The sequence below is a fragment of the Corvus kubaryi genome, unplaced genomic scaffold, assembly GCF_017639235.1.
Source record: "Corvus kubaryi isolate FWS band 111438036 unplaced genomic scaffold, C.kubaryi_AGA036_p1.0 66, whole genome shotgun sequence".
Classification (NCBI taxonomy): Eukaryota; Metazoa; Chordata; class Aves; order Passeriformes; family Corvidae; genus Corvus; species Corvus kubaryi.
Genome location: NW_024582054.1, coordinates 11,810,540 through 11,834,204, shown reverse-complemented (window position 1 = coordinate 11,834,204; position 23,665 = coordinate 11,810,540). Strand labels below are relative to the sequence as shown.

At 45.6% G+C, this 23,665-nt stretch overlaps 2 protein-coding genes across 17 annotated transcripts in view; one reads left to right on the top strand and one right to left on the bottom strand.

The window, feature by feature from the left end:
- The window catches only part of RALGAPA1 (Ral GTPase activating protein catalytic subunit alpha 1), a 139,125-nt gene extending 125,277 nt beyond the window's left edge, over positions 1-13,848 (top strand). For 8 of the 16 annotated variants that reach the window (XM_042046974.1, XM_042046979.1, XM_042046980.1 and 5 more), the window contains 3 exons: positions 657-781; positions 10,789-10,903; positions 12,484-13,848. In XM_042046974.1, the coding sequence (XP_041902908.1) occupies positions 657-781; positions 10,789-10,903; positions 12,484-12,580 (337 nt within the window). In that variant the 3' untranslated portion in view covers positions 12,581-13,848. Of the gene's footprint in view, positions 1-656; positions 782-1,234; positions 1,238-1,411; positions 1,443-2,698; positions 3,819-10,788; positions 10,904-12,483 lie in introns of those variants that run through there. The other 8 variants (XM_042046976.1, XM_042046985.1, XM_042046987.1 and 5 more) reach the window with 5 other exon arrangements.
- INSM2 (INSM transcriptional repressor 2) lies at positions 13,327-17,403 on the bottom strand. The gene has a single exon (XM_042046990.1). The coding sequence runs from the start codon at positions 17,321-17,323 to the stop codon at positions 15,950-15,952; it is 1,374 nt and encodes a 457-aa protein (XP_041902924.1). The 5' UTR covers positions 17,324-17,403; the 3' UTR covers positions 13,327-15,949.
- Between the last annotated feature and the right edge of the window lie 6,262 nt (positions 17,404-23,665).

Here is a 23,665-nt window from a genome sequence, read left to right as displayed (position 1 = left end):
AGTCTCTTGTCAGTCATATTAGAGGGGGAGAACACAGGAAAAAAGAAGTACAGTATTTTACTGTCAGTACCCTGCCAACACCCTGTTAACCAGTATTTAAGGGTCCTGTGGATTCTTTACAGATATTCTTGCTTGTTTTAATGACATAATTGACAAGGTGTTTTTCCCAATACTGAAATTTCACTATATTTATCTTAAAAGTGTGTGTGCGTGTTTAGGGATTATGAAAGCTGTTTATTATGGAAAAGTGCAAAGTCATTTATTTTGTTAATGCTAAGGTATGTTTCATGCTACACCTCCTAAAAATTGAAATGTTTTTATATTTAGTTGTGACCAGAGTACAGGCAAATTAGTTACTTAAGAGAGTATTTAAGTTGCTGTTGTTTGTAAACAATTTCAGGAAATTTTGCATCAGACATGAAAAAAAGTACAGTTGAATCAAAAGGTTTACATTAATCATGTTTATCTTACACTTAATATTATGTCAATGCATCAGACAATATCACAGTCATGTAAAGAATTAAAAATAACTGTGTACAGTTGCTGAAATGCATGATATATATTTAACAAAAACAAGAATTCTGAATTACTAGATACTGATATTTAGCAGTTACAGTACATGGTATAAATTCATCCTTAATTCTTGGCTAAATCAGTTATGAGGAGAGAGCACGATACCTGCAAACAATTGTTCAACATCATCTAGAGCCTACGACATTTGAAGATTTTGCTGCTCAGGTTTTCTGTCCAGCACCTTATCACCATTTGCCCTCAGAGACGGGTAAGAAATAACAAACAGTTCTTATACAATCTTGCTTGAAATGCAGTATCCTTACTTATAAAGACTAAAAATTCAGACCTTTGCACATCATGAAGAGTTACCATTAGTTGGAAAGAACATACATGCTTGAGAATGTGGGCAAAGTTGACTTTAAATCCTTATTCTATTTTCTGGCATCATGAGCCAATGCTTGGCATTAAGATTTGGCAAGATGCTTTAATATAGCAACCGGATCCTGTATTTTTGCAGCAAATTTTATCACAATCCCCTGTATAAAATCTGCATGGAAACGTTGGTACTCTTGCATTTAGGCTAGTTCAGGTAGAAACATTTTAGGTACACCGTCCTCATAAGAAAGTTTCAAGGCTCGCTACATGTTTAGAATGTAAGGTTTTAAACTGAAAATATGAGCCTCGCAATCTTAATTTTGTTCCCAGGTTATTAGTCACAAAGTTGGTTTTAAGGTAATTTTTACTTTCCAGTAAAATACCTGTTTTATAAGAGGATACTGCATTTTTTGTTACTAATAAGAAAATCGGTAAAAGAAAATGAGTAACTCAAGGCCTTCCTGTTCTGACATTTCTTGAACTCCTTATGATTATTTCATTATTTTATTTCCCCTCTTTTTAGATCATTAAATATCAGTTCTGTTTATCTGAAGGTAAGACAAAGTGTCCAAAAAAACCCTTTGTTCCTCTTACTTTTACTAGAGCACTAAGCTTGTAACCAAATTGTATGCAAACTTTCCTTGTTGCCCTTGTTCACACTAAAAAGAATTTCACACTGATTGAAAAATGACCACTACATCATCTAAAAGTTTTAGTCTTTTACTAACCTCAGGTCTGCATGAAGCACTAACACTGGTTCTGGGATTAAGGTAACTAATGATAGAGACAGTTGTTGAATGAGTAACACTTTATTGTGTTGGCCTTTGTTTCTCAGCATGAACAAGTAGTACTGGATGGCAGTGGTGTGTTTTGTACCCTGTACTGTCTTTCATTCATGTTGTAAGACATTCTGCAGTGATAACCTAGGAGAGATGGAGAAGAAAAATGTGTAACACTTGAAATTCCCTGTTCAGAAAAACCTTATTTAATGATAATCAAAGTGCTTCCATGGAAAAACTGTAAATCTAAATTAAATAAATTTTGTAAGAATAATTTGGCAAGTTGTTATCTGAAAATTTGTTTTTCAATTCCAAAATTATATACAGAAATCAATTCTAAATTATACAAGAATTATTATAGGACTACAGAAAGAAGACTGAGAGATGTTAAAATGTTGAGGCTCCTTTACTTTAAAGTATAAACAATAACTAGAAATGAGGTGCAGTTTCAAAGTATAGTAAGTGGTATAATTATGCTAGTGGAAATAGCTGAGACCAAAGGAAAACAAAATTAAAAGTAAGTAATTTAACTAAAGCAGTATAAAAATTAGTTACATAATTTAAAGTATGAAAACATTTGAATATGAAAAATCTGTAACTAGAAACATTAAAAACAAATAAACATTAAAAACAAATAAACATTAAAAACAATAACCAGGGATACCAGTCCTTGCCACATTTCCTGCCTAATGGACCTAGTGAATATTCAGCACCAGACATTTTTGTATGGCTTTTTTGTATAGTATATATTCTATATTCTAGTGCACTTGTAGAAGTTCTGTCTATTCATTTTCAGAAGTCTCATTCCAAGCCAAGTCGTTCTGCCCTCTTCCTCTAACTCATTTTTTCAGGGTGAAGCAAAGCTGCTTTTCTGTGCTAGTTTGGTGCACCAGAGTACACTGCTCTACAGTGGCAATTCTTGTATTCTTTTAAATTTGGTATTTTCTAGCATGATCTGAAATGAGGTTATGATTTTTTAGAAACTTGATTTTAACTTAACCTTTCTATCAAAGTTAATAAATTTTCTGTAGGAATCTCATTAATAGGAGCTTGTGATATGTTTCACATCTGCACACTTGCATGTGTGTCTGCATACCATGAAACACGATGTCCTGTCCTGGGAGCCACATTCTTCTGGACCTTGCATTGTGCAGTGGAACTGACCGAGACATCAGTGTCAGGAGCAGCCAGCAGCTTCCTAGGACAGACATGCCAGCACAGTGTGACCCAGCATCAGATTCAACCTGGCCCCACATCTGCCTGACTCTCAGCTTTCATTTCAGCCCGGGGAAGCTGGAGGTGCTCTGGCACCTGTTCCATCTGGGGCTCCTGGAACTCTGATACTGAGCTCCAGACAGAGTGCCTGGAGTAGCACGGAGCCATCTGCCTCCAAGCTGATTCTAGAGGGCACAAATTCTAAAGCCTGAGGCAGGTATAAAATAACACTGCAGTCACCTGCCAGAAAGGTTACCCCAGGGCTTGGGGTTAGCCTGGAAACCACTGGTTTCCAGTTCTAGCAGAGGCAGATCTGTGAGCTACGTTGCTGCAGATGACCCACATTTCTGATGGACCAATGATCACAAGAAGAGTCCACCAGCAGTGCTGTTAAAAAATAGATACCCCTAAATTTCCAGGGCCCCTGCAACAGGTGAATTTCTTGAAGGAGGTACAGAGCACTGAACCATGCCAGGATTACACATAGGAGTGGTCCTGTAGTCCTGCCTGGGAACCCACATGCATTCATCACCCTCAAGATGACTCAGACAAAACTGTGCAAGCTTCCTACCAGATGTGTCCATGTCATCTGAAAATTTCTAGCCAACTTCTAAGAATACTTTACATTTTTTTTAAATACAAAATATTTCATTTATTTATGGGGCTTCTTTTAATAAAAAATAATTGACCAGAAGAGACTAAGAAAAAAAAAATCTACATTTTAGATATTACAGACTTAATTCTTTTATTGTATCATGATCTCCAAGATTACAACTGCTGAATATGTTTAATTTTATAAAATATTCTATACCTTTTTTCATCTGAGGTAGGTCTTAGAAACTATGAGGCTGCTACAGCCCATCACCAGGTGTTATCATTTTGATGTTGTTGTTGTGACCCATTGGCCTTTTTTTTTCATTTGAGCTATGAGAATTAGAGCAAATAGAGAACATGCCATTCAGTAACAAACTGTATTTTCTCAGATGGACTTATTTTATCAAAGGCTCAGACATCAGCAAAGGCTGTTCCTTTTTTCTGTGACTACCGTTCAGTACAATGTGATTGTGGCAGCTGCTGTTTTATCTAGAAGCTTAGTTTGCTTCTGACAAATCTACCTTCCCATGTTTGGGAACCTGACCAATGTAGTGAATGTGTACATTTAAAGAAATTGAGATTTACCTGTACTTAATCACAGAATGCAATTCAGTTGCCTCTGTGTTTTTTACCTTGTGCTGTTCCTGTTAAATTGAGTAACTGCAAATACTCTGCTAAATAGAGTAACTCGTCCTATGCAGATATTGAGTGAACCAGATCTCTGTGACACCAGAATAGGTTGAGGGAACTGTCAATGATAAGCTCAATTATATTGAAGAACATATTGACCTCATGATGCTAAGATTCTGATCTTTAAAATGTCTTGGGTTTGTTTTTTCTGTCTTCTTTTGTTCCCTTTCTTCCTACTAAGACTAGTACCTTTTTACAGTAAATTTTCTAAAGAAGAGGCCCTTCTACATTAATCATAGTATTTTCCTTGTGACAAAAGCATCAGGCTTTTTGGCCCCAACAATCATCCCTGTATTTTCAAGCCTGCATTCAGAACAGTTCTGCTGCCCCACTCCCAAAGTAAGTGGGGTTGCCACCATACAGGCAGGGAAGCAGGAGAATGTAGAGGTAATGATGCTTTAGCATTGCACAATTAAAGATCAAGTTCAACAGCTTGCATTTTCTTCCGCTGCTTCCTTGGTGCAAAATGGTGAAACTAATAATCCTTTTGTCCCTGTACTACCCCTTCACAGATGAGAATGATGGTGCTTTTGTCACTGTAGAAGGATCTGAGTAACACTTGGTGGTGGTGGTTTGTGATTGGAAGTGGAGCTGAAATACAGAAGTGAGGGTTCTGTGCCTGGCAGGGTTGGAAGAATTTCTCATTATCTCTTCTCCAGTCCAAACTTAAGAAGGCCTTTTTTTTATTCCAAATCAGAGCAAAAGCTCAAAACTTACTGACATTTTCCACAGAATTCGTATTGGAACAGCTGAAGCATTTCTGAACTATTGTCCTAAAGTCAACTACTTGGGTGAAGGTCCACTCAGCATTTTGAGACAGTAAATTCGGTGTGGACTGCTAGAAACCCAAACAGATCAACTTCCTACGTTTAATGAAATAGATCTACTGAAAAAAAAAAGAGTAGGATTGTTCAATTAAAGAGCATCCCATGCATACACACAAGGGGACAAAACTAAATTTTAATCCTGACTTTTCCTAGTTTCTGAATTTTTGACTTTATTTTCTTGTGACATTTGCCTTGTGTAATTACTTCAATTTTTGTTATAAAGTATAGGGCAAAATAAATTCTGTAGCACTGATTAACAGGATACATAAGCAAACTGCAACCTCTAGCACCACCACCTCCTGCAGACTGAGGTAGGACAGTAGTTGGTAGGAATGGTAAGCTCTCTTAGCTCTGCCTGAATTTCTGTAGTGGAAAGACTGGGAATTTTGCCAGTGGGTTTCACTGTAGGCTGACAGAGGGAAATAGGCTTACCTAACACACATGGTTCAGTCTAGGTTCTGAAGAGTATTATTCACTGGCCTTGGACTTGGCTGCTGTTTTGCCATAAACTTAATCTTTTTTGCTGTGTTCTTTCTCATGCCTCTTAGTTCTTTCTCTTCTACCCAGTTCTGGTCTCTCAGGCCTTTAGACCATCTCTTCCTCACCTTTTTGCCTTGCTTTGCAGCTGCTTTTGCAGTCTTTCTAAATCTGCTCTCACTTCCTTTCCTCATTTCACAAAATTAGTGAGAGACTTGATTGACTTGACTCTAGCAAAGCTGCTGAGCATGACAGACAACCTGGCCAGATTTGGACTGAAATTTGTAAGAGTGGTGAAGGGCATAAGCTGTACAAAAATAATTGCCCTCTTCCTGAAGGTCAGATGGGACGTGGTGAAGTATCTTAGAAGACCATCAAAATTTACCAACATGCACAAATTGTATTTTACTCTGTGGTCATTTTCAGAGACAGCACTCAGGACTGCACTGATCGAGACAACAATGTGTGATAAAGCTGGAAGTGCTTAGAGTAGTTTTACCATGCAGCAACCTGTCAGGCTTCTCCTTGGTGAATTTTTCACCTTGGAAAGTCAGCACTGATGAGCGAGATTAGTCATGGCAGTGCATATGTTATGATACCTCCAGATTCCTCCATCTCACCTCACTTCTAATTTAATCTTTGTATAGTTAGGATTCCATTTTAAATAGTTAATTTCTGAGTCAAATAACCGACATACTATCATTAAAAGATTCTAAAATTTTTCAAATGGAGTGTGAAAAATGTCGCATTTCAACTTTGTTGACCCACCTCCTAGTTTAGAAGCAATTGAAGTAGCTTTGCATTATGGCCCCAAAATATCATAGCTCATCAGACTATGGTATTTGTCCCTTGTCAAACCTAAGAGGAGAAAAATACGGATCACTTCCTAATGTTTTTCAGCCTCTTAAGAATCCACAGATATCTATTTTATTTTTTTAATAGAACTTTCTGGCTTCACATCATTTGTCCATAAAGCCTTCATATATAACCCTATGTTTATATTTTAGATAACTAAGTATTTTGTTGTTGTGGTTTGAGAATGGTATTTTCCAATTCAGTGTTCCCACAGAAACCACTCCAAACCATGTGCCACTTGATCACTCCCCCTCTCCCTCTCCTCGGTGGGCTGGAGAGGAGAACTGGAGTCATAAAAGGCATGGGATGAGATAACAACAATTTACTGGAAACAGCAATGAGATAAGAAAATGAACAGCAGCAGAAGGTACAAGAAAGAGGCAAACAATTCACATGGGGCACAGACATACCCCATCTCTAACAATACCCGACTGTTCCCTCTGCCATGCTACACTGATCTGGAAGCGAGCCCTTCCCCCATACCTGGAAAAAGTCATCTAGAATAACCTATGTGTCCTGGCTATGCCCCCTTCTGGCTACTGCAAAAATCAACCCTGTCCTGGCCAGAACCAGGACATTTTTCACCCCTTACTCTATACCATCTCCATCATCCTTTGCTGATACACAGATCCTACACCTTCCAGCTATATGCGTAAGCATGAGTATCATTTCCATAGTCAATGACCATCCCTCCAAGGTGTCTGTTGACTTCCATTAGTCAATGACTGTGGGTTCAATCTGTCCTAGATATCTTCCAGGGCAGGAGGGCTGGTGTGCTGTCAGGTGGTATTTGTCACTTGTCAAATAAGCAAGCTGCACCAGGAGCTCACAATTGGTGCAGTTCATACTCATTGTCCATGGTGGTTCTGGCATACGGTGGCAGTGTCATTCAGCAACCACTTTTGTACAATTCAATATTACAGACTGTTCTAACCCAAAAATCAAACTCCCTGGAGGTACACATTGTGTTTCCCTGTTCCACTGCATCACCCATCAAGTGCACCCAGGTCCTTGAGCAAAAACAATCCCATGGATGGGTTTGCCTTTGCTTGAGGCAGGACTAATCCAAACTGTCTTCCCTAACACATTTCTCATGTGCTCCACAGGGAGGTACAGGGAGGTTTTGATTGGGCAGGGCCAGCAAGGTAGATCCTCTAGTGTTAACTAACCAGGGGGCCTGTGCTGAAGGCAGATCCCAGTGTTTGAAGGTCACACCACCCGTTGCTTTCAATGTGGTTTTTAATAGTCCATTGTACTGTTTCATTTTCCCAGAGACTGGCGCAGGATACAGAATGTGATGTACCCATTCAATATCATGCTGGCCCAGGTGTCGATGAGGATATTTTTGAAATGAGTCTCATTGTCGAACTCAATTCTTTTGGGGGTGCTATGTCACCACATTAGCTGTTCTTCAAGGATGGTGTTCTGGCCAGTGATATGAGGCACAGGGTGCGTCTCCAGCCATCCAGTGGTTGCCTCCACCATTGTCAGCACATGGCGCTTGCCTAGGCAGATTTGTGGGAGTACGATGTAATCAATCTGCCAGGCCTCATCACATTTATATTTCAACCATCGTCCCCCACACCAAAGAGGCTTTACCCATTTAGCCTGGCTGATTGCAGTGCATGTTTCACAGTTACGGATAACCTAGGATATAGTGTCCACCACTCAATCACAAGCCCATGACCTGAGGTGTTATGGGCCCACCAAGTCAGAAATAATTCACCCTTATGTTGCCAGTCCAGATCCACCTGAGACACTTTAATCTTGGCAACCTGATCCACCTGTCCATTGTTGCAGTGTTCTTCAGTAGCCCAACTCCAACCCCCCCATATTATCAGCTACCAGAAAATGAAAAAGGATACACTCTCTTCATTGATGGTTCCTAGCATTTTGTAGGGATACATCGAAAATGGAAGGGTGATGTATGGAGTCCTACATGGCGAGTCACAGAAGATATTGAGGGACAAGGTGGATCAAGTCAGGGTGCAGAGCTGAAAGCCATCCAGCTGGCTTCACATGTCACTGAACAAGAGGAATGGCCAGCATTCTGCCTCTACACTGACTCATGGATGGTGGCAAATGCTCTGTGGGGTGGCTAGAACGATGGAAAAAGAGCGATTGGCAGTGCAAAAGGAAACCATCTGAGCGACTGAACTATGGCAAGACATCACTGCCCGGGTAGAGAAGTTGCCTGTAAAAGTACATCATGTAGATGCACACACTTCTTCTGTATTGCTCCTCTTTGGAGCTGCCACAGTATTCTCCTTGCAAATATTCTGTCACTTTATCAGGGTCATGCAGGTGAACTGCCAAACCATTGGAGCAAAGAATTTTCCCCCAAAACTGGGGACATTTTCTCCAAGTTCCATCCACTCATGACTATCCACCCTCAGGGCAGATCTCTGAATGACCTCCCTAGAAATCTCTGACTCCTGACCTACTCTAAACACGGTGTAGACTGCACTGAGGAGATATGGCAGACTTAGCAACCAGAACATGCTTTCCTTAACATCCAGCAGGAATTCTAAATTCTCAAAAGCTGTTTTAACAGGTCTGAAGGAGAAAAAGGAGGTGAAAAGCTGGGGAAAGTCATCCCCCCTGTTCTTCCCACAGACTGGGTTTGATTGTTAATGGACTCCCAGAGCTAGTGCCTGAGTAAGGATAGGAGAGCAATGCTGAATACACATCCCAAATTACCCTCATTGCCCTTTATCTTACCATGTCATGAACTGATACCCCATAGCGCAGCAACAAAGCAATCCTGATTCCTCTCCCTGCTCTATGAGCACATAGTGCATATACAGAAACATGCACAGGGTTAGGTACCGCACCCACATGAGCAGACCAAGCAACACTGTGACCAGTAGATCTAGATCTAATACAACAAATCAAATAAGATTAGATAAAATTTGTTTTCAACTCACTGTGGGCAGATCTGTTGTTATCTCAACCCTTTGTGCCTCACACTGGGCACCAAAGAAGGCTGTTGTGTTTTAGGAATGGTATTCTCCGATTCAGTGTTCCCACTGAAACCACTCCAAACCATGTGCTGCTCCATCACTCCCACTCCCCTTCCCCTCAGCAGGCTGGAGAGGAGAATTGGAGGCATAAAAGGTAAAGCTCGAGAGATAAGAACTATCTTTACTGGAAACAGCAATGAGATGAGAAAACATACAGTAACAACAACAGTGCTAATGACAGAGGGTACAAGAAAGAAGTGAACCATTTGATGTAGGAAGCAAACACCCCTCCCAGTAATACCCAACCACTTCCTGCACCACACTGCACTGACCCAGAAGTGAGCCCTTCCCCAGAAAATGACACAAGGTGGTACAGAATAACCTCCAGGTCCCAGCCATACCTCCTCCTGGCTACTGCAAAAATTAACCCTGTCCTGACCAGAACCAGGACAATTGTGGAGAGAGATAAAGATAATAGCATTTTAGAGTGAAAATTTTAAAACTCTGAAGCGGAAGCAAAACCTGCAAAATTTTTATATACCATGTTTAATATCCACATGTGTGTATGAGCGTATGTATGTATATATATGCTTATCTAAAATCCAAAGAAATTTAGTTACTAATTAATCTGTTAATTTCTGTCAGACTTTAAATATATTTTAAGTAGTGTTATTCTTCACTCTTCTGGTGTGGTATGTTCAGATGTGAAAATCACTTTACATGACTTCTGTTCTTCAATGGCTCTAAGTTTCTGTAAAAAAATGTGGTTAAATGTGGATTTGTGCTTTTGTCTGCAGGAATCAGAAACAAAATTTTAAGGTACGACTGGAATAATACTTTAATTGAAATAATAGGGCAGACTGAGGTTTTCTTTATCCAACAACACATGATAAAATTTCACACTAGGGTTTAACCCTTCAATGCAGACTAACTAGCTTAAAACTAGCTGCTTTTTCTTCTTTACATGATTTCAGGAGTCTCATGTTAAGACTGGCTATAATTTTAAAATATTTGGTGAAACAGCTGGGGAGCAGAAGCCATATATCAAGTTGCCATTTGTTTTTCCTTCTCAACTGTGTGTATGTGTGTGAGTATTTAGCTGTTTTCACAGATGTTAAGCAAGCATTTCAGACAGTGTTTAGGATGTATCTCAGTTGCTATTAATAAGGTTGCTGGATCTGGATAATGTTATAGAATTCTTTTCTTTCTCTCTCCCTTCCTTTTTTTTCTTGTAATGCTTAGTTGGTAAGTATGATGCTGGATTTCAGAGCTGTTGCTTCATTGCACATAACTAACTCATCACTCTCTTTAACCTGTAGCATGAGCAGCAATTGCATAATGAAATTCGAAATTCCGTTTTCTGTGCTCATCTGTTAATACCCTTCAATCTCTGCGGTTCGTGTCTCATGTCTCACACCTGTTATCTTTTATCTTTTCTCCTCCCCCTTCCTCACTTCTTTCCACTCCTCCTTCCTCATCACTTCTTCATTCTCAACAAAGAAAGAAATGCTGTGATATTTCTTCTCCTTCCAAAACCTCCACTAGAAAGCATTGGCCACATCAAGGTAAAGGGCAAAGGCTTGAAACGGAAGGTCTTTCACGCTAGCTGTGAATGGTATGCTGTGCAAAACAACAACGGTTATTTTCTATTCTCTAATTTCCACCATTTGAAATGCTTTAATTTCTTGTAAAATCAGAACAAGATAGAATTTCAGAAAATGCAAATGCATGTTTCCCTGCTTGCCTTTTTCTATAAGGCGCAGTGAGTCAGGCATTATCATGCTTTTCCAGATTGTTTGGCAGTGAAGTACCTAGTTCATGAACAAAATTACTGTCACCAGCTGGGGAACAAATAACAGCCCTTTCTCTCCCCTGTCACTCTGATGGGTCGTGTCAGTTTGAAGATAGAAAGTACCATGCTGTTGCTCTGGAGCAGGCAGGTGAGGGACCAGGTGAGGAAAACAGCCAGGTTGCTAAATACCACAGGTTTATAACAATCTTTTAAATGTGCTCCTAGACTTCTTACCTTATGACCTCATTCGATTTTAGAGGACTTTTTCAAAATAAATCATGACCAGGTTTGAATGACTTTTGCACCCTTTGTATGTGAAACGTATACTGAGGCAGAGAGACCTTCAGTTCTGATTATTGCATTATTATTTTAAAAAAATTACCAGTTAATAGCATGATGTGGAAGAAATAGCAAGTGATTTCTGGCTTACTTCAGTCCACAGGGGTTTCCCCATTGACACCTGCAGGACTAGGCTTCTGTCTCTAATTTATATGGGTCAGAAGCCTTCAGAGTCAACTGAGGTAGTTGAGTTCAATCACACTGTCAGTTTCTGTAAATGGCTAATGAAAATGCAGTTTAGTTTTATGGATGGGAATTCATAGTATTAATTTTCTGTGTTATGGGAAGGAGAATGTAATTTTGATTTCATATTTTCTCCTTTTCCTTTTGTACTTCTGTGGAAGAAGATTTGGAGACAGGCTGTTTGTAGGAAAGAGCCTTGTCCCCTTGCAATGAGGACTCTGGGGCCACTGGAGTGTAGCTCACTGGGCTAATGAATTACACATCATTGTCTCAAATTCATCTTGTTCCTTTTACAAAGAAACGTTAACGTATAGTGCATCCACTTAGTACAATCTGTTCAAGCTTCTGCCTTGTGGGCCCTGTAGAAATTTGTCTTTTGAAGCACCAACTAAAGTTGGGATGGGAGAAGATGTTTTGCTCTCTCAGTTGGCCCCCAATTCACTCCACCTCTTCAGCAGCATTCCTAGAGCTCTCTTCATGTGCAATGAGCTGTTAACCTTCGTGTTCTCATTAAAGACTGGATTCTTCTGGGTTGTGGTTTGACTAATGATTCCCCATCCCTGCAAGGGAACTGGAGCTGTTTGTTTTCCTGGTTAGCGGGAGAACGTTTCCCACTTCAGTGCTGCCTCAGTTGCTCAGAGCCGAGGGGGTTCTGCAGTCCCATAGCTCAGTGGTTTCTGGAGTCATCTTTTCTCTAGAGGTAGATTTGTAGCATTTGCTAATTCCATGAGCAATATCATCAACCACAGCTGGTAAAGGGCTAGGAGATGCTGTGGCAGTGACAGCAGCACTGAAATTCCTCTCTGCTCCTTGCTAAGAGATCCTGTGCTGCAAATGCAGAAGGCAGCACTGACTCGTCTGGTTCTTGCTGTCCTCTGCAGGCTTCTGCCCAGAGACTCAGCTGGGAGAAACTCCAGCAGCAGCAACAGCACAGGTGGATGGAACAGACTTAGCCTCTCCAATGTCTCCTCGGACTAGCAAGAGCCGCATGTCCATGAAACTGCGCCGCTCCTCTGGCTCAGCCAACAAGTCCTAAGTGGCAAGACGCCTGCAGCTTTCTAGTGAACAGCAACTGGCCACCCTCCTCGCAGTGACTCACCGCCTTTCGGGTTTTTTTACTGCTCACACCTTTCATGCAAGGATAATGTGTCTCATGTGTGTGCGCCCATGCCCTGCATACTCCTTTTCTGTATGTTTATTTTAAACAGTGACACTGGAATTTTACTTTAATATCTTAGCTTTGGTTTTTTTATCAAACTCCAGTTTGCCTTTTTTTTCTCTGCAGTGCAGTTTGTATCCTGCACCTTTTACTTTCTTGGATGATCATGGATGATTAACTTTGGGTTTTAACTCTGGTTGATCTTGAGTCAGTATGGAATTGGAGACTGCAGTTGGATTACAGTATATTTATTGTGCCCCATTGCAATTTTCTGTGTAAGAAAGAAAGAAATATGTACAATTTGAAAATGAATGTACAATTTTAAATTGAAGTTGCATTTGTAAAGTCTTTGTCAGATGTCACAATGTTAATGTCACAAGATGTGTACAGATTATTTATGTTGAGAATAAAATAGTTCCATGGCCTTTCAAGCATTACAGAATCCAAATGAAATAATTCGCTCATAGCACCAACTCTTTCATCATAAAGCGATGTTATCATTTCATAACTCTGCAGATAATCTATGCCAGAAAAAAAAATCACTGTGCTGAAATCCTACTTATGCTTGGCTTCCAAATATTTTTATAATGTTTGCTTTTCCAAGTGGTATCGACAGTAAATGCCATTGAGTTTCATGAGTTTTAGCCGTTATCATTAGGCTGCTCCATCTAGATGTATATTCTTTTGTCTTACATTAAAAAAAAATTTAAAACAAACACTTTCCTGATAGAAATTCATTGCTGTGATGATGGGTACTAAGGAAGAAAAGGGAACATGCTCCGGGAGCCTGGCCTGAAATGTTAATAATTTCAACCTTCTGAGCGCAGATTAGTACACGAGTTCCACCCACCTAGAGGTATTTTCCTACAGAAAATGAAATGCTCACATTTTGAATCTAGTAAACAACAAAATGCTGTTAACAAAATGTAGCATGGCATCGGTACTAACTGCATGTGTAAATATATCATACGGGCAACAATTAAAAAAGAAATTATGTATTGTCATTCATGTAGTATCTACAAATTTGTAATGGTTGAAGAGAAGACATGCTATTTAATAATCCAATAAAATTATTCTTACCACCTTTTGTATATTAGTCATTCACCTCACTGATTAGATTCTTAGTCCAGTTTATAGAAGAATTGTGTATTACATGCACATGGACCAGTTAAATGCAATACACAGTTTTCATTTGTATTAAAAAGTACACACAATTTTGCAAGAATGCACAACTGAAAGCTTTCCCCCAGATCTAGCAGATACATTGCACGTAGCTCTGCAGGTAATACAAAGCACAGGCCGTTCCCTCCTGCAGGCTGGTTGTTCAAGTGCTAATTGTTGGAGCAGTTAATAATCACCACGTTTGTGTGGTCTGGAGCCCTTCATCTTGGACTACACAAGGGGAGAAAGAGGAACCATGATTTTAAAAAAAAAAGCATAGTGACTTTCTCCAGGGGCAAACTCATTTAATTGTATAAACAGGCATTTTTACCTAAGTCTCTTTTGCCAACAAACGATGGAAAAATGCACAGCTTAAAATAACATGCTTTATTTTTGGCATATTAGTGAGTTGCAAGTTTAGCCTCCTTTGTCAGAAACCAAATCTTGGCTGCATTAGGTTATATTGTATTCACTCATTTGTCCAGGTTCTGGAACTAAAATGACAAAGTCCGTGAAGCACATTTAACATAAATCACTTACCGCTTGCTTGCAGCCTTTGGGCATGATACATCTTTTGTTGTGTGTAGCAAAATATGAAACTACAGAAATAATTGCTTTAGATGATGCTAATCAAGAGGTTGAAATATTTTGTGTGCTCATTTGAGAGAGTGTTAGAACAAAGACTACGACTGGGATCAATTTGGTTCTTCAGAAATCACCAGCTGACCCACTTTGCCCTGCTGAATTCAAGAAAGGCATGAGCTTTGTTTTAAATCTTTTATTGAATTTTCTTGCCCTTATTTTTAGCCTCATCTGCAATCACATTTAGAAACAAGCACTCATGGAGAAATTAAATAAGTAAATAAATAAACAAACAAATACTGGCTGAGGTGTCAGTAGCTGGTAAATTCAAAGCATTTCAAAGCATTTGGCCAGAGCACTGTCAAAGCCAGGAGAATACACACCGCGGGTCGCTTTGCTAAAAGTAGGTGTCATTAGGGAGAAGGAAGGTAGCCTGTCACCTGCGCTTTAGGAACATGTCTAAAGACTGCTTCATGTCCTAATTTCAGCTGTTCACAAGACTCGGAGGAGCTCACATCGAAAGCGCAGCTCACAGGAGAGGGGTTGGAGGCCGGCTGAAAAGGCGAGCCGCACACAGGGTCCTTTTCGCCTGCCTGCGATGCAGGGGCTGGCAGAGCCACACGCTGCCCAGCCTGGTGAGACTGAACTGCCCTTCTGGCTACTGTCGGTGCCGCACTAACAAGCCACTAACAGAGCGGAGCAGCTTTTGGAACGGCCAGCTGCCAGAGATGTGTGTTTTGCCTACCTCACGGTTGCTAGAGTACAGAGACACAGAGTAAGCAGGAGAAGCCATAGAAGATTAACACCTCGTATTTCAATTAAGCAGACAGCACGATTAATTTCCCATACGTTTTGCTAGCTATTATATGACTTGACACTGACAGTATGAACATTTACCTTCTCGGCTATCTTAGTACAGAGTACAGCAAACAAAACACCTCACGAATGTTGAAGCTCGGGGGCTAAGGCTATTAAAACAAGGTCACTAGATCAGGCTCCTTTTCTCACGAAAAATAATTCCTCTCTTTAGATACCCTATATACAGCTGAACTTCTATCCGTCGCTACGGAAGATGTACTGGCGGTGGACCGCCACCCGACGCCTCGGCATTGCTCGCCTCCCGGCAGACGCTGGCGGGGCTCCTCGCCTGCTGCCACCAGCCCGGGGCCGTGCCGGCGGCCGCCCCGGTGTCAGGGGGGCTGCGCGGCGCTCCCTCCATCGCGGGGCTCGGCGAGAGCGCTGCCGGCAGTGCCGCCCGTGGGCTGAACACGCCGCCGTGCCCGCGTCGCTACCCACCGGCCGGGGAAGGCGGGCGGGAGTCACCGGGCGGCTCCTCCGACGTCGTAGCCGTGAGAGCCGCGACTTTCCATAGGAATTACAGCGTGGCCAGGGCTCGCTCGGCTAGCCCGGGCTCTCGGAGCAGTCCCACCGGGGCGGCCGCGGGCCTAGCAGCCCGGCCGGACGGGCACCTGGAGCAGCAGGACCTGCCTGCTCTCCGGCGGGTGGCACTTGCTGGCGTGCCGCGCCAGCCCGGGCGCGCTGAAGAAGGTGGCGGGGCAGTGCTTGCAAGGGAAGCCCTGCCGCTCGCCGCCCGCCGCGCCGCTCTCGGGCACCCCGGCGGGCGGCGGCGGCAGCAGCAGCTCCTCCCGCACGGCGTGCCACAGCCGGTGCTTGTCCCTGATGTCCGCCGAGGGAAAGCGGGCGCCGCAGAGGTGGCAGGCGAAGGTGAGGGGCCCGCGCTCCGGCGGGCCGAAGGCGGCAGGCCGCGCTGCCCCGTGGGTGCCCAGGTGCTTGCGGAGGTAAGCCTGCCGCCGGAACCGCTTTTGGCAGCAGGGGCAGGCGAACGCCTCCCCGCCGGGGCCGCCACCCGGACCGGGAGCACCGCGGTGAGCTAGGCCGGGGCCGGAGCCGGGGGCGGCCGGAGCGCCGCCGGCGCTGTCCGCGCCGCCGCGGTGCTGACGAGTCGGCGGCGGTGGCTGGGGTGCGGCGGGGCCGCGGGGCCGCCGCTCGGGGCTGTTCTCCTTGCCCGGCGGGGCGGAGGCGGCGCCTTCGGTGCTGGGGCCGGGACGTGGCTTGTGCCAGCGGCGGTGCGAGGCCAGGTTGGCGGGACAACTGAAGATCTTGTGGCACTCGGGACAGCGGTACTCGACGCGCACGATGCGGGAGCAGCGGTGCTGGGCCAGCGCCAGCGGGTCCGCGTACTGCTCCTTGCACAGCTGGCAGATGAACTCGCCCAGCGGCGTGCGCCCCGGCGGCGGCCCCGGCCGGCCCTCGGGCCCCTCCTCTTTGATGCGCAGCCCCAGCACAGGCGAGGTGGTCACCTCGTCGGCGAAGCTCAGCTTCCGCGTGGCCTTGCCCTTCTTGGCCGGCGCCTTGGCCCGAGACGGCCGCTTCAGCGCGGGCACCGACGGCAGAAGCGGGGCGGGCAGCGGCGTCCGCGGCTGCAGCAGCAGCTTCTCGGCGGGCGGGAAGGACGCGGCTAGGGGGAAGGACTCGGCGGAGGCGGGGGAGCTGAGACACCGCTCGAAGAGAGCCGCCCGCGGCCCCGCCGCGCTGCACGGCCCCGTCGCCCCCCAGGCGGCCGGACCCTCCGGCGGGGTAAGCCCGGAGCTGCCACAGCCGCCGCCGGGGGGCCACGTCGCGGGGCAAGCGGCGACGGCTCCCTTCTCCTCCTCTACCTGTCTAGCGGCGGGGCTGTCCCCGCCAGCGGGCGGCGGGGGCGGCGGGGCGGGCGGAGGGTCCCGGTCCCGCTCCCTCGGGCGCGCCCGGTAGGAGCCGCCGGGGCGCCGGCTGCGCTTGACGAGGAAGCCGCGCGGCATCGCGGGGCAGCGGGAGCACGGCACCGCCAGCCCGCCCGGCCTTTATACCCCCGGCACCCGCTCCCGCCCGGGCGTCATCCGCCCTCCGGCGGCCGCGGCCAATGAGGAGTTGGGGCCGGCGCTGGCGGCGAGGGGCGGTGGCCGGAGCGGGCCGGGGTTCCGCCGCCGGGGCGGCCGCGCTCGGGCTGCGGGGACGGGCGGGGTGTCTCGGAGAGTGCACACCGCGACGCCCTGCGGGACTGGGTGAGATGTGGGGCCGGGAATGGCTCCGAGATGGGGGAGACCCCGAGCTGGGTCACGGGCTCTGCCCGTCGGCCGAGGCGCCGGACGGGGCTCGGGCAGGAGCGTCTGTCGTGGGTGTTCGTGCCGGTGCCTTCATCCGCCGCCGGAGCCGCACGGACCGCCCCGCACGCCCTTCTGCTGAAGGGAGCCAGAGCTGGGAACTGACCCCGTCCTTCTGCACAGCCACATCAGGAGTTTTCCCAGAAGTAGCCAGAAAACTCCGATATTGCGGCGCGCTCCCAATGCAAGATCAGGGCTGCCACCGCCGCATAAAATGCTAAATCACGGCTCTGCGTAGTGGCCATGACTGGTTCCTCGGCAGCCTCACCCGCGGGCAGCCTCCCGAGCCCGGGGGAGGCAAGACTGAGGTGTGGTACAGCAAAGTGCAAAAGTGCCCGAGCCTCCCCTCACCCCGCCCCGATGCACCTCCCGGCCCGTTCAAGGGTGCCATGAGCCTGGTGGCAGCTGGTGCGCCCCTGGAGCACGGCAGCAGTCGTGTTTGCTAAAGCACTGATCGCCTTTTCAGGAGAATGAAGCGCGCTAGCAGCGGGGTCTCAACAGCCCCTCCGGCCCCACGGCACGGTACCAGCATCTCCTGTTGGACCGCCCATGAGCCCGAGCCTGGGTTTGGGGGCAGGACGGTGCTGTCCCGCCCGCAGACCTGCTGCCCGCGGTACACACGGGATGGCGTGCCATTGGAAATGACCGCGCTAAAGGCTCGCTCCATTCCTGCCCAGGGACAGACAGCCCTTGCCACAGTAGGACGGTCGGACTCACCCTGCTGGAAACATCGCCTGGCCGGAGGAAGTAGACAGCACCAGGAGAAAGGGAGAAACAGCACCTCTGGTTCGAGGGGCTTTCCAGAAGTGGAAGAAAGGTATGAAGCCCTCATGCAAGACCAGAACTCGCCCCACCTGCTCAAAACACTCAACCACTTCTCTGTGTAAGTGCTCTGATTATATTTGCTTAGCAAAGTCTTAATCATGTTTTACATTACTCTCCCATTTTCCTCCATTTTCATGGTTGCACTGAATCTCAGATTAGATTATAGACTCTGCAGGCTAGAGATCACCTTTTGTTAGTACAAACCACTGTAATTGGGACCAATGAGCCATGCTTTCATGCAGTTAGGTCACTCCACTGGCTGCTTGATTTTTGCCCAACATTTTTTACCTTTGTAGCTGGACTTCCCAGCTACATTTCTCACTGAATAACTGGATCTCTCGTTACAGATCAACTGTTCCTCAAAGCAATATGGAAATAGTTCTTTCAGTTTCTCCTTGTAATGTTCCCATTAACCTTTCATTTGCTTTTGCCACATTGCAAAAATAGTTTGTAGTAGGAATGTCCGGTTCTGGAATGTCCAGTTCAGTTCCTAGTCCTAGGAGGTGAGGAATCCAACAATGCCTTTTCCTACACAGGAGTAGTGGGAGGTAGAGTGCCAGTTGGAAAGCAGGTGTACTGAGTGCTGAAACTCCAAACATTTTTCCAGTAAAAGCCATAGGCTGGAGTTGCATCAGGGAGTTTCTCCAGGCCCCCAGTGTCATCATCTGACGTGGCCCAGACATCATGGGAAGGCTTGGGGAGTAGCCTACAGTCACAGACATGGAATTGCTGCTCCATCTCCTCAGCTGCTGTCCCTCCTGCTGTCCCTTCTTGGCTCTTCCCTGTGATTTGGGGCCCGTCTGTGCCTCCCCTTTGCTCACAGTGCCCTCCAGCACAGCCCTCTTGTAGCTTTCTAAACTTGCCTCTAGTTTATGATCAGTTTCTAAGGTGGGACCTAGCTGTAGAACCCATCATTCCGTGCTTGGTCTTGCTGCAGCATGTGCCAGTGCCCACAGATGTCAGACAAAAAACCCCAGCAAAATTGGTGGATTCAAGTCAGTTCAGCCACCTTGTGACTCATTTCTCTCAATAAACATACTGGTTGTCCCAGGCTGTCTCTGTGCCAGTGCTGACTCCCAGTGCCCTGGCTCCCACTCGGAAGGGTCATTATTCTGTGATTATGGATTATTTCCCCTCCATCCCACATTTACAAGAGAATGTAACCGTAGTGACTGGCATTACACCTGACTCTCACAGCTTCTAAGCTTTCCAAACTGTTACATGGGTTTATCTTCTTGCCATAATCCTTTACTCCTACCAGAAATTTTACAATTAGAAAATTCAGGTAATTTATAAGAATAGCTAACAGTTTTGTGGACACCCCCCCAAATCCTCTGTAAATTTGCTGGATTTTTTTTTTACTCTCTCTTATTACATTCCATTAGTCCCATCACATAGCTGAGAGTACAGCACCTCACCCTCCTGGACATGATACTACAGGGGAACTTTATTTAAGGTCAAAGCTTTTCTAAGCAAGGAGCTGAACGATGTTGTTGCTTCTGTCCTTACGCTGTGTTCTCCACAGTCTGCTAAAATCAGGTTGGCCTTGATTCAGCATTGGCTGCTTACATGAGAGTCATCCTTGTATGACCTGAGATTAACCAAAGGGTTAATCCCGCAGTAAATAGGAAATCAAACTTCTAGTGGAAAAATGCAGTAGCTAGTGGGGAACTGGCAGGGTGAAAACGAAAGGAGCCAGTTCCTCCTCTGACATCTTTTGCTTCCTCAGTCCATTCCCTCCTCTCTGGATGAGGCTGAATGTTGGTGTGCTAGGGAATGGAAGCAAGAGTAGTACAGCACCACTGCTCTGCCCCCCTTTCTGCCAAAGTTTCTCATTTTGTGTGAAGGGACTTGTACCTTATTCATAACTTTGCTGCTGAAATAAGCCTGAGGGCCCCATTCAACCTTGTCAAGATTCAGCAATCAGAATCAGTGATGGCTGGGCCAACCTTTTGGGGACCTTCCAAAGTGAGGACAATCTTCAGATTCCTCTAGATACCTTTCCCTGTTGGTGCCTTCTTTTAGGGACATGGTTTAGTGGTGGGCTTGTCAGTGCTGGGTTAATGGTTGAACTCTTAAAGGTCTTTTTCAACATAATCGATTCCATGATTGTGTGACTCTGGAGGATGCTCCATCTGATTGCCCAGGATGCTCCAGAGTTTGGCACTAGAAGCTCATCGCCCAGGTCCTTGTACATCCCAGCTGTCCAGGGACTGACATTTCTACCTGTGAGGCAGGGATCCCATTGCTTTCAGCCCCAGCCATGTCTCCAGCAGCTCCTGGACACCTGGAGTGCAGACACTGAAGAGGAGGTCTGCACCTCAATGGTCCACGAATGACACATTGTCAAGCAAGTGGGCAGCTGCATTTATGTTTCTGAACAGTCTTGGGGCATAAACAGCAAGAGGAATGTATGACAGAAATGCCAGCTGGCAGAGAGAAGGTCTTGGGTGAGTGAGGTCTGGTTCTCAGAGAAAACCCTAAAAACTCTTCTTCTGGGGGCTGAGCTGACAGAAAGAAAAAGAGAAATCCCTTTTGCCACTTAGTAAAAGAAAAAAATAACCACAACTTAAATAAGAGTTAAAAATAAAATAGAAAAGAACTATAAGCAAAGGATTAAAGAGCATTTCTCTCCTTCATGTTTCCTCTCCCCACCACAAAAAGAAATGGTTGTGGTTGAGTTTTTATATTGCCGGATTTCAAATAAAGTTGACTTTTAAATCTTGCCCTGACATCTGGTTTGTAATTAATGGAGCAGTAAATAGGAGAGAGACAGAAGCTGCCTCAGAAGCCTGTCCTTGATACATGACTCTCCAGCAATACAGCTAGATGAGCGATACCACCCCCAGGCTCCAGCACTTAAACAAAATCCAGGCTGGTTTTGGTGGCAACACAAGTCATTTCATCTTCCCCCTAGAACAAGGCTGCCAATTATCTTGCTGTGGTTGGAGATTTGATGCTGGTGACAGACGTTGAAGGAAATACCTGCATTATGAGGATATGGATTGTCTAATATAACTGACCTTGCTAGTATCTTAATTGTGTTTTGTTTTACCTAAGGACAATCTGCTTCAAGAGCAGATTTCCTTCAAGAGGAAAATGATGCTAACAGCTGCTATGTTTTCTTCATTGCTCAAATATTAACAAAAACCTTTCTGTAAGGGAAAGTAGAAAACACTGTTCTGTGAAGGTACTTGGGTTAGAGGGATTTGAAGGGTTTTGAAGACACTATGAAAACATTTAACCTTCCTCTTTTTCCGCAAATGAAGTGCTGCTGTGAACTGGTCACATCACATCACCCATCACTACGGTGATACTGGGAGGACAGTGGTGCCACAGCTCCTGTCCCTACTCCGTGAGCAGCTGCGTAAGGGCCAAAGGAACAATCTCATGGTTTGGTTCTTCCCCACCTCCACCTGCATTAGCCCATTGCAGGGAAACCAGGTCCTCTCCAGGGAGCAGATTGACGGTCCCAAACCTATAAAAGTTACAGGAGACTCGATGGGACCATTATGACTTCTGTTACTTCATTACAGATTTCAGCTCATTTCAGCTCATACCCCACAGGCTGAAGCCATTCGCCATTTGCCAAATTTGCCTGCAATGGAGTTACGTATTGATCTGACCATGTCATAAATAGGAAGATTTGGCTTCTTTTGGCATGAGATGCTCAGCAGTCTGTTCCCTACAAGCATCATTATATGTTGCAACTCATTGAAAAAAAGATCTCCTAGTCCAGAAAGCAGTGGTTATTAATTACGTGGATATCAGTAGTGGCTTTCAGGGAGGCCGAGTCCCAGCTGCGCTCGGTGCAGGTGTGTGTGCTGACAGGTGGATGGTTCTGTAGGCAAAGAGAGCAACAACTGAAGAGACCAGGAGACAAGACAGCAGGAGGGTGGGAGAAATGAAGTTTCTGAGGGATGCCTCTGCTGCATGCTGGGCTGGGAAACTCCATGCCTGCCTCCAGTAAAGTTTAGGCAGGACAGAGAAACATGCTGGTTGCCTAATTTCCCAAAAGGGCTCAATCTAGGAAGCTTTCAGAGAGCAGAGATCAGCACCAGATGAATCACAGCCACAAATACTTAATTTTGTTACGGTCACACTTCATCCTGCTCTTGTTCTAGCACTGGAGCATATTTAGTTCTGCAGGGATGTGGTGCAGGGAGCTGAGCCCTCAGGAAAATATTTACCTTTTTTTCTTTCCCCCCCAACCCCAATAATTCTTTCATGCCCCTGCTCTAAGGCCCCCTTATTCAATAAAGTTCCTCTGACTCAGAGGTGCAACAGGCAATTCCCCAGAGTTTTCTGCCATCCCTACTCCATTATACCCTATTTCTCCCTCCATTTTCTTCAGTCACACCAAATTCCCAGGTCCTTTTCCTGCCAGAAGTGGAGGCACTTCCTGACAGAAGTATGCTACTGCGTCTTTGCTTGCCTATGCAAAGGAATGGCAGGATTTGTTGTGGAATACGGTGCAGGTATGGCCTGGCCACTGCAAAGCAGATAGATGGCAGTGCAGGAGCCACCACTGCCAGCAACAGTTGCCAAGGGGCAGATGGAGCATGGGAGATGCTGATAGAGAAAACCAGTGGCGGGGGTGGGAGAAGACAAGCAAACCAACAAAGAAAGCTGCCTAGAAACAGCTGGGCAGAGCAGCACCCAGAAGAAGCAAGCTGGAAAATTGCATTACAGGGAAATAAACCACATCTGAGCTGGGTGCCTGCATCTCAGAAAAGCAACAAGGAGGATGATAGCTCCCAAAAGGAAATAGCAATCCATCTCTTTGCAGGGATTGTGACAGAGAAGGGCAAAGGAAAGGCAGCACTGAGCCAGAGACCTGCTGCCCTTTCCTGACAGGGCACCTCCAGCTTGTGAGCCCAGCCACCTTGTTCATCCACAAATGAGACCTGGCAAATGCCCGCTGTGCACGAAGGTTCAGAGAGGCAAGGTTGCAGCGCTGGCTCTTGGCAGGTGTGTCAGGATGGAGACTCTCCCCTTTTGTTTTTTGTGGGTGAACACCCATGGGCAACCCTGCAGGGCAATGACAAAATGCTCTTCTGGCTGATGAGGTAGGAAAAGGGAAAATGCATCACTGCTTCAGGATGATCCACAGCCAAAGCTCCTCTTCAGCTTCCCTCCCCTCTCTGGGTGCCAGTGCCTGCATAGAAGGCAAGG

Excerpts from the sequence above, each read along its gene's own strand:
- INSM2 (XM_042046990.1), bottom strand. The coding sequence starts at position 17,323 with ATGCCGCGCGGCTTCCTCGTCAAGCGCAGCCGGCGCCCCGGCGGCTCC.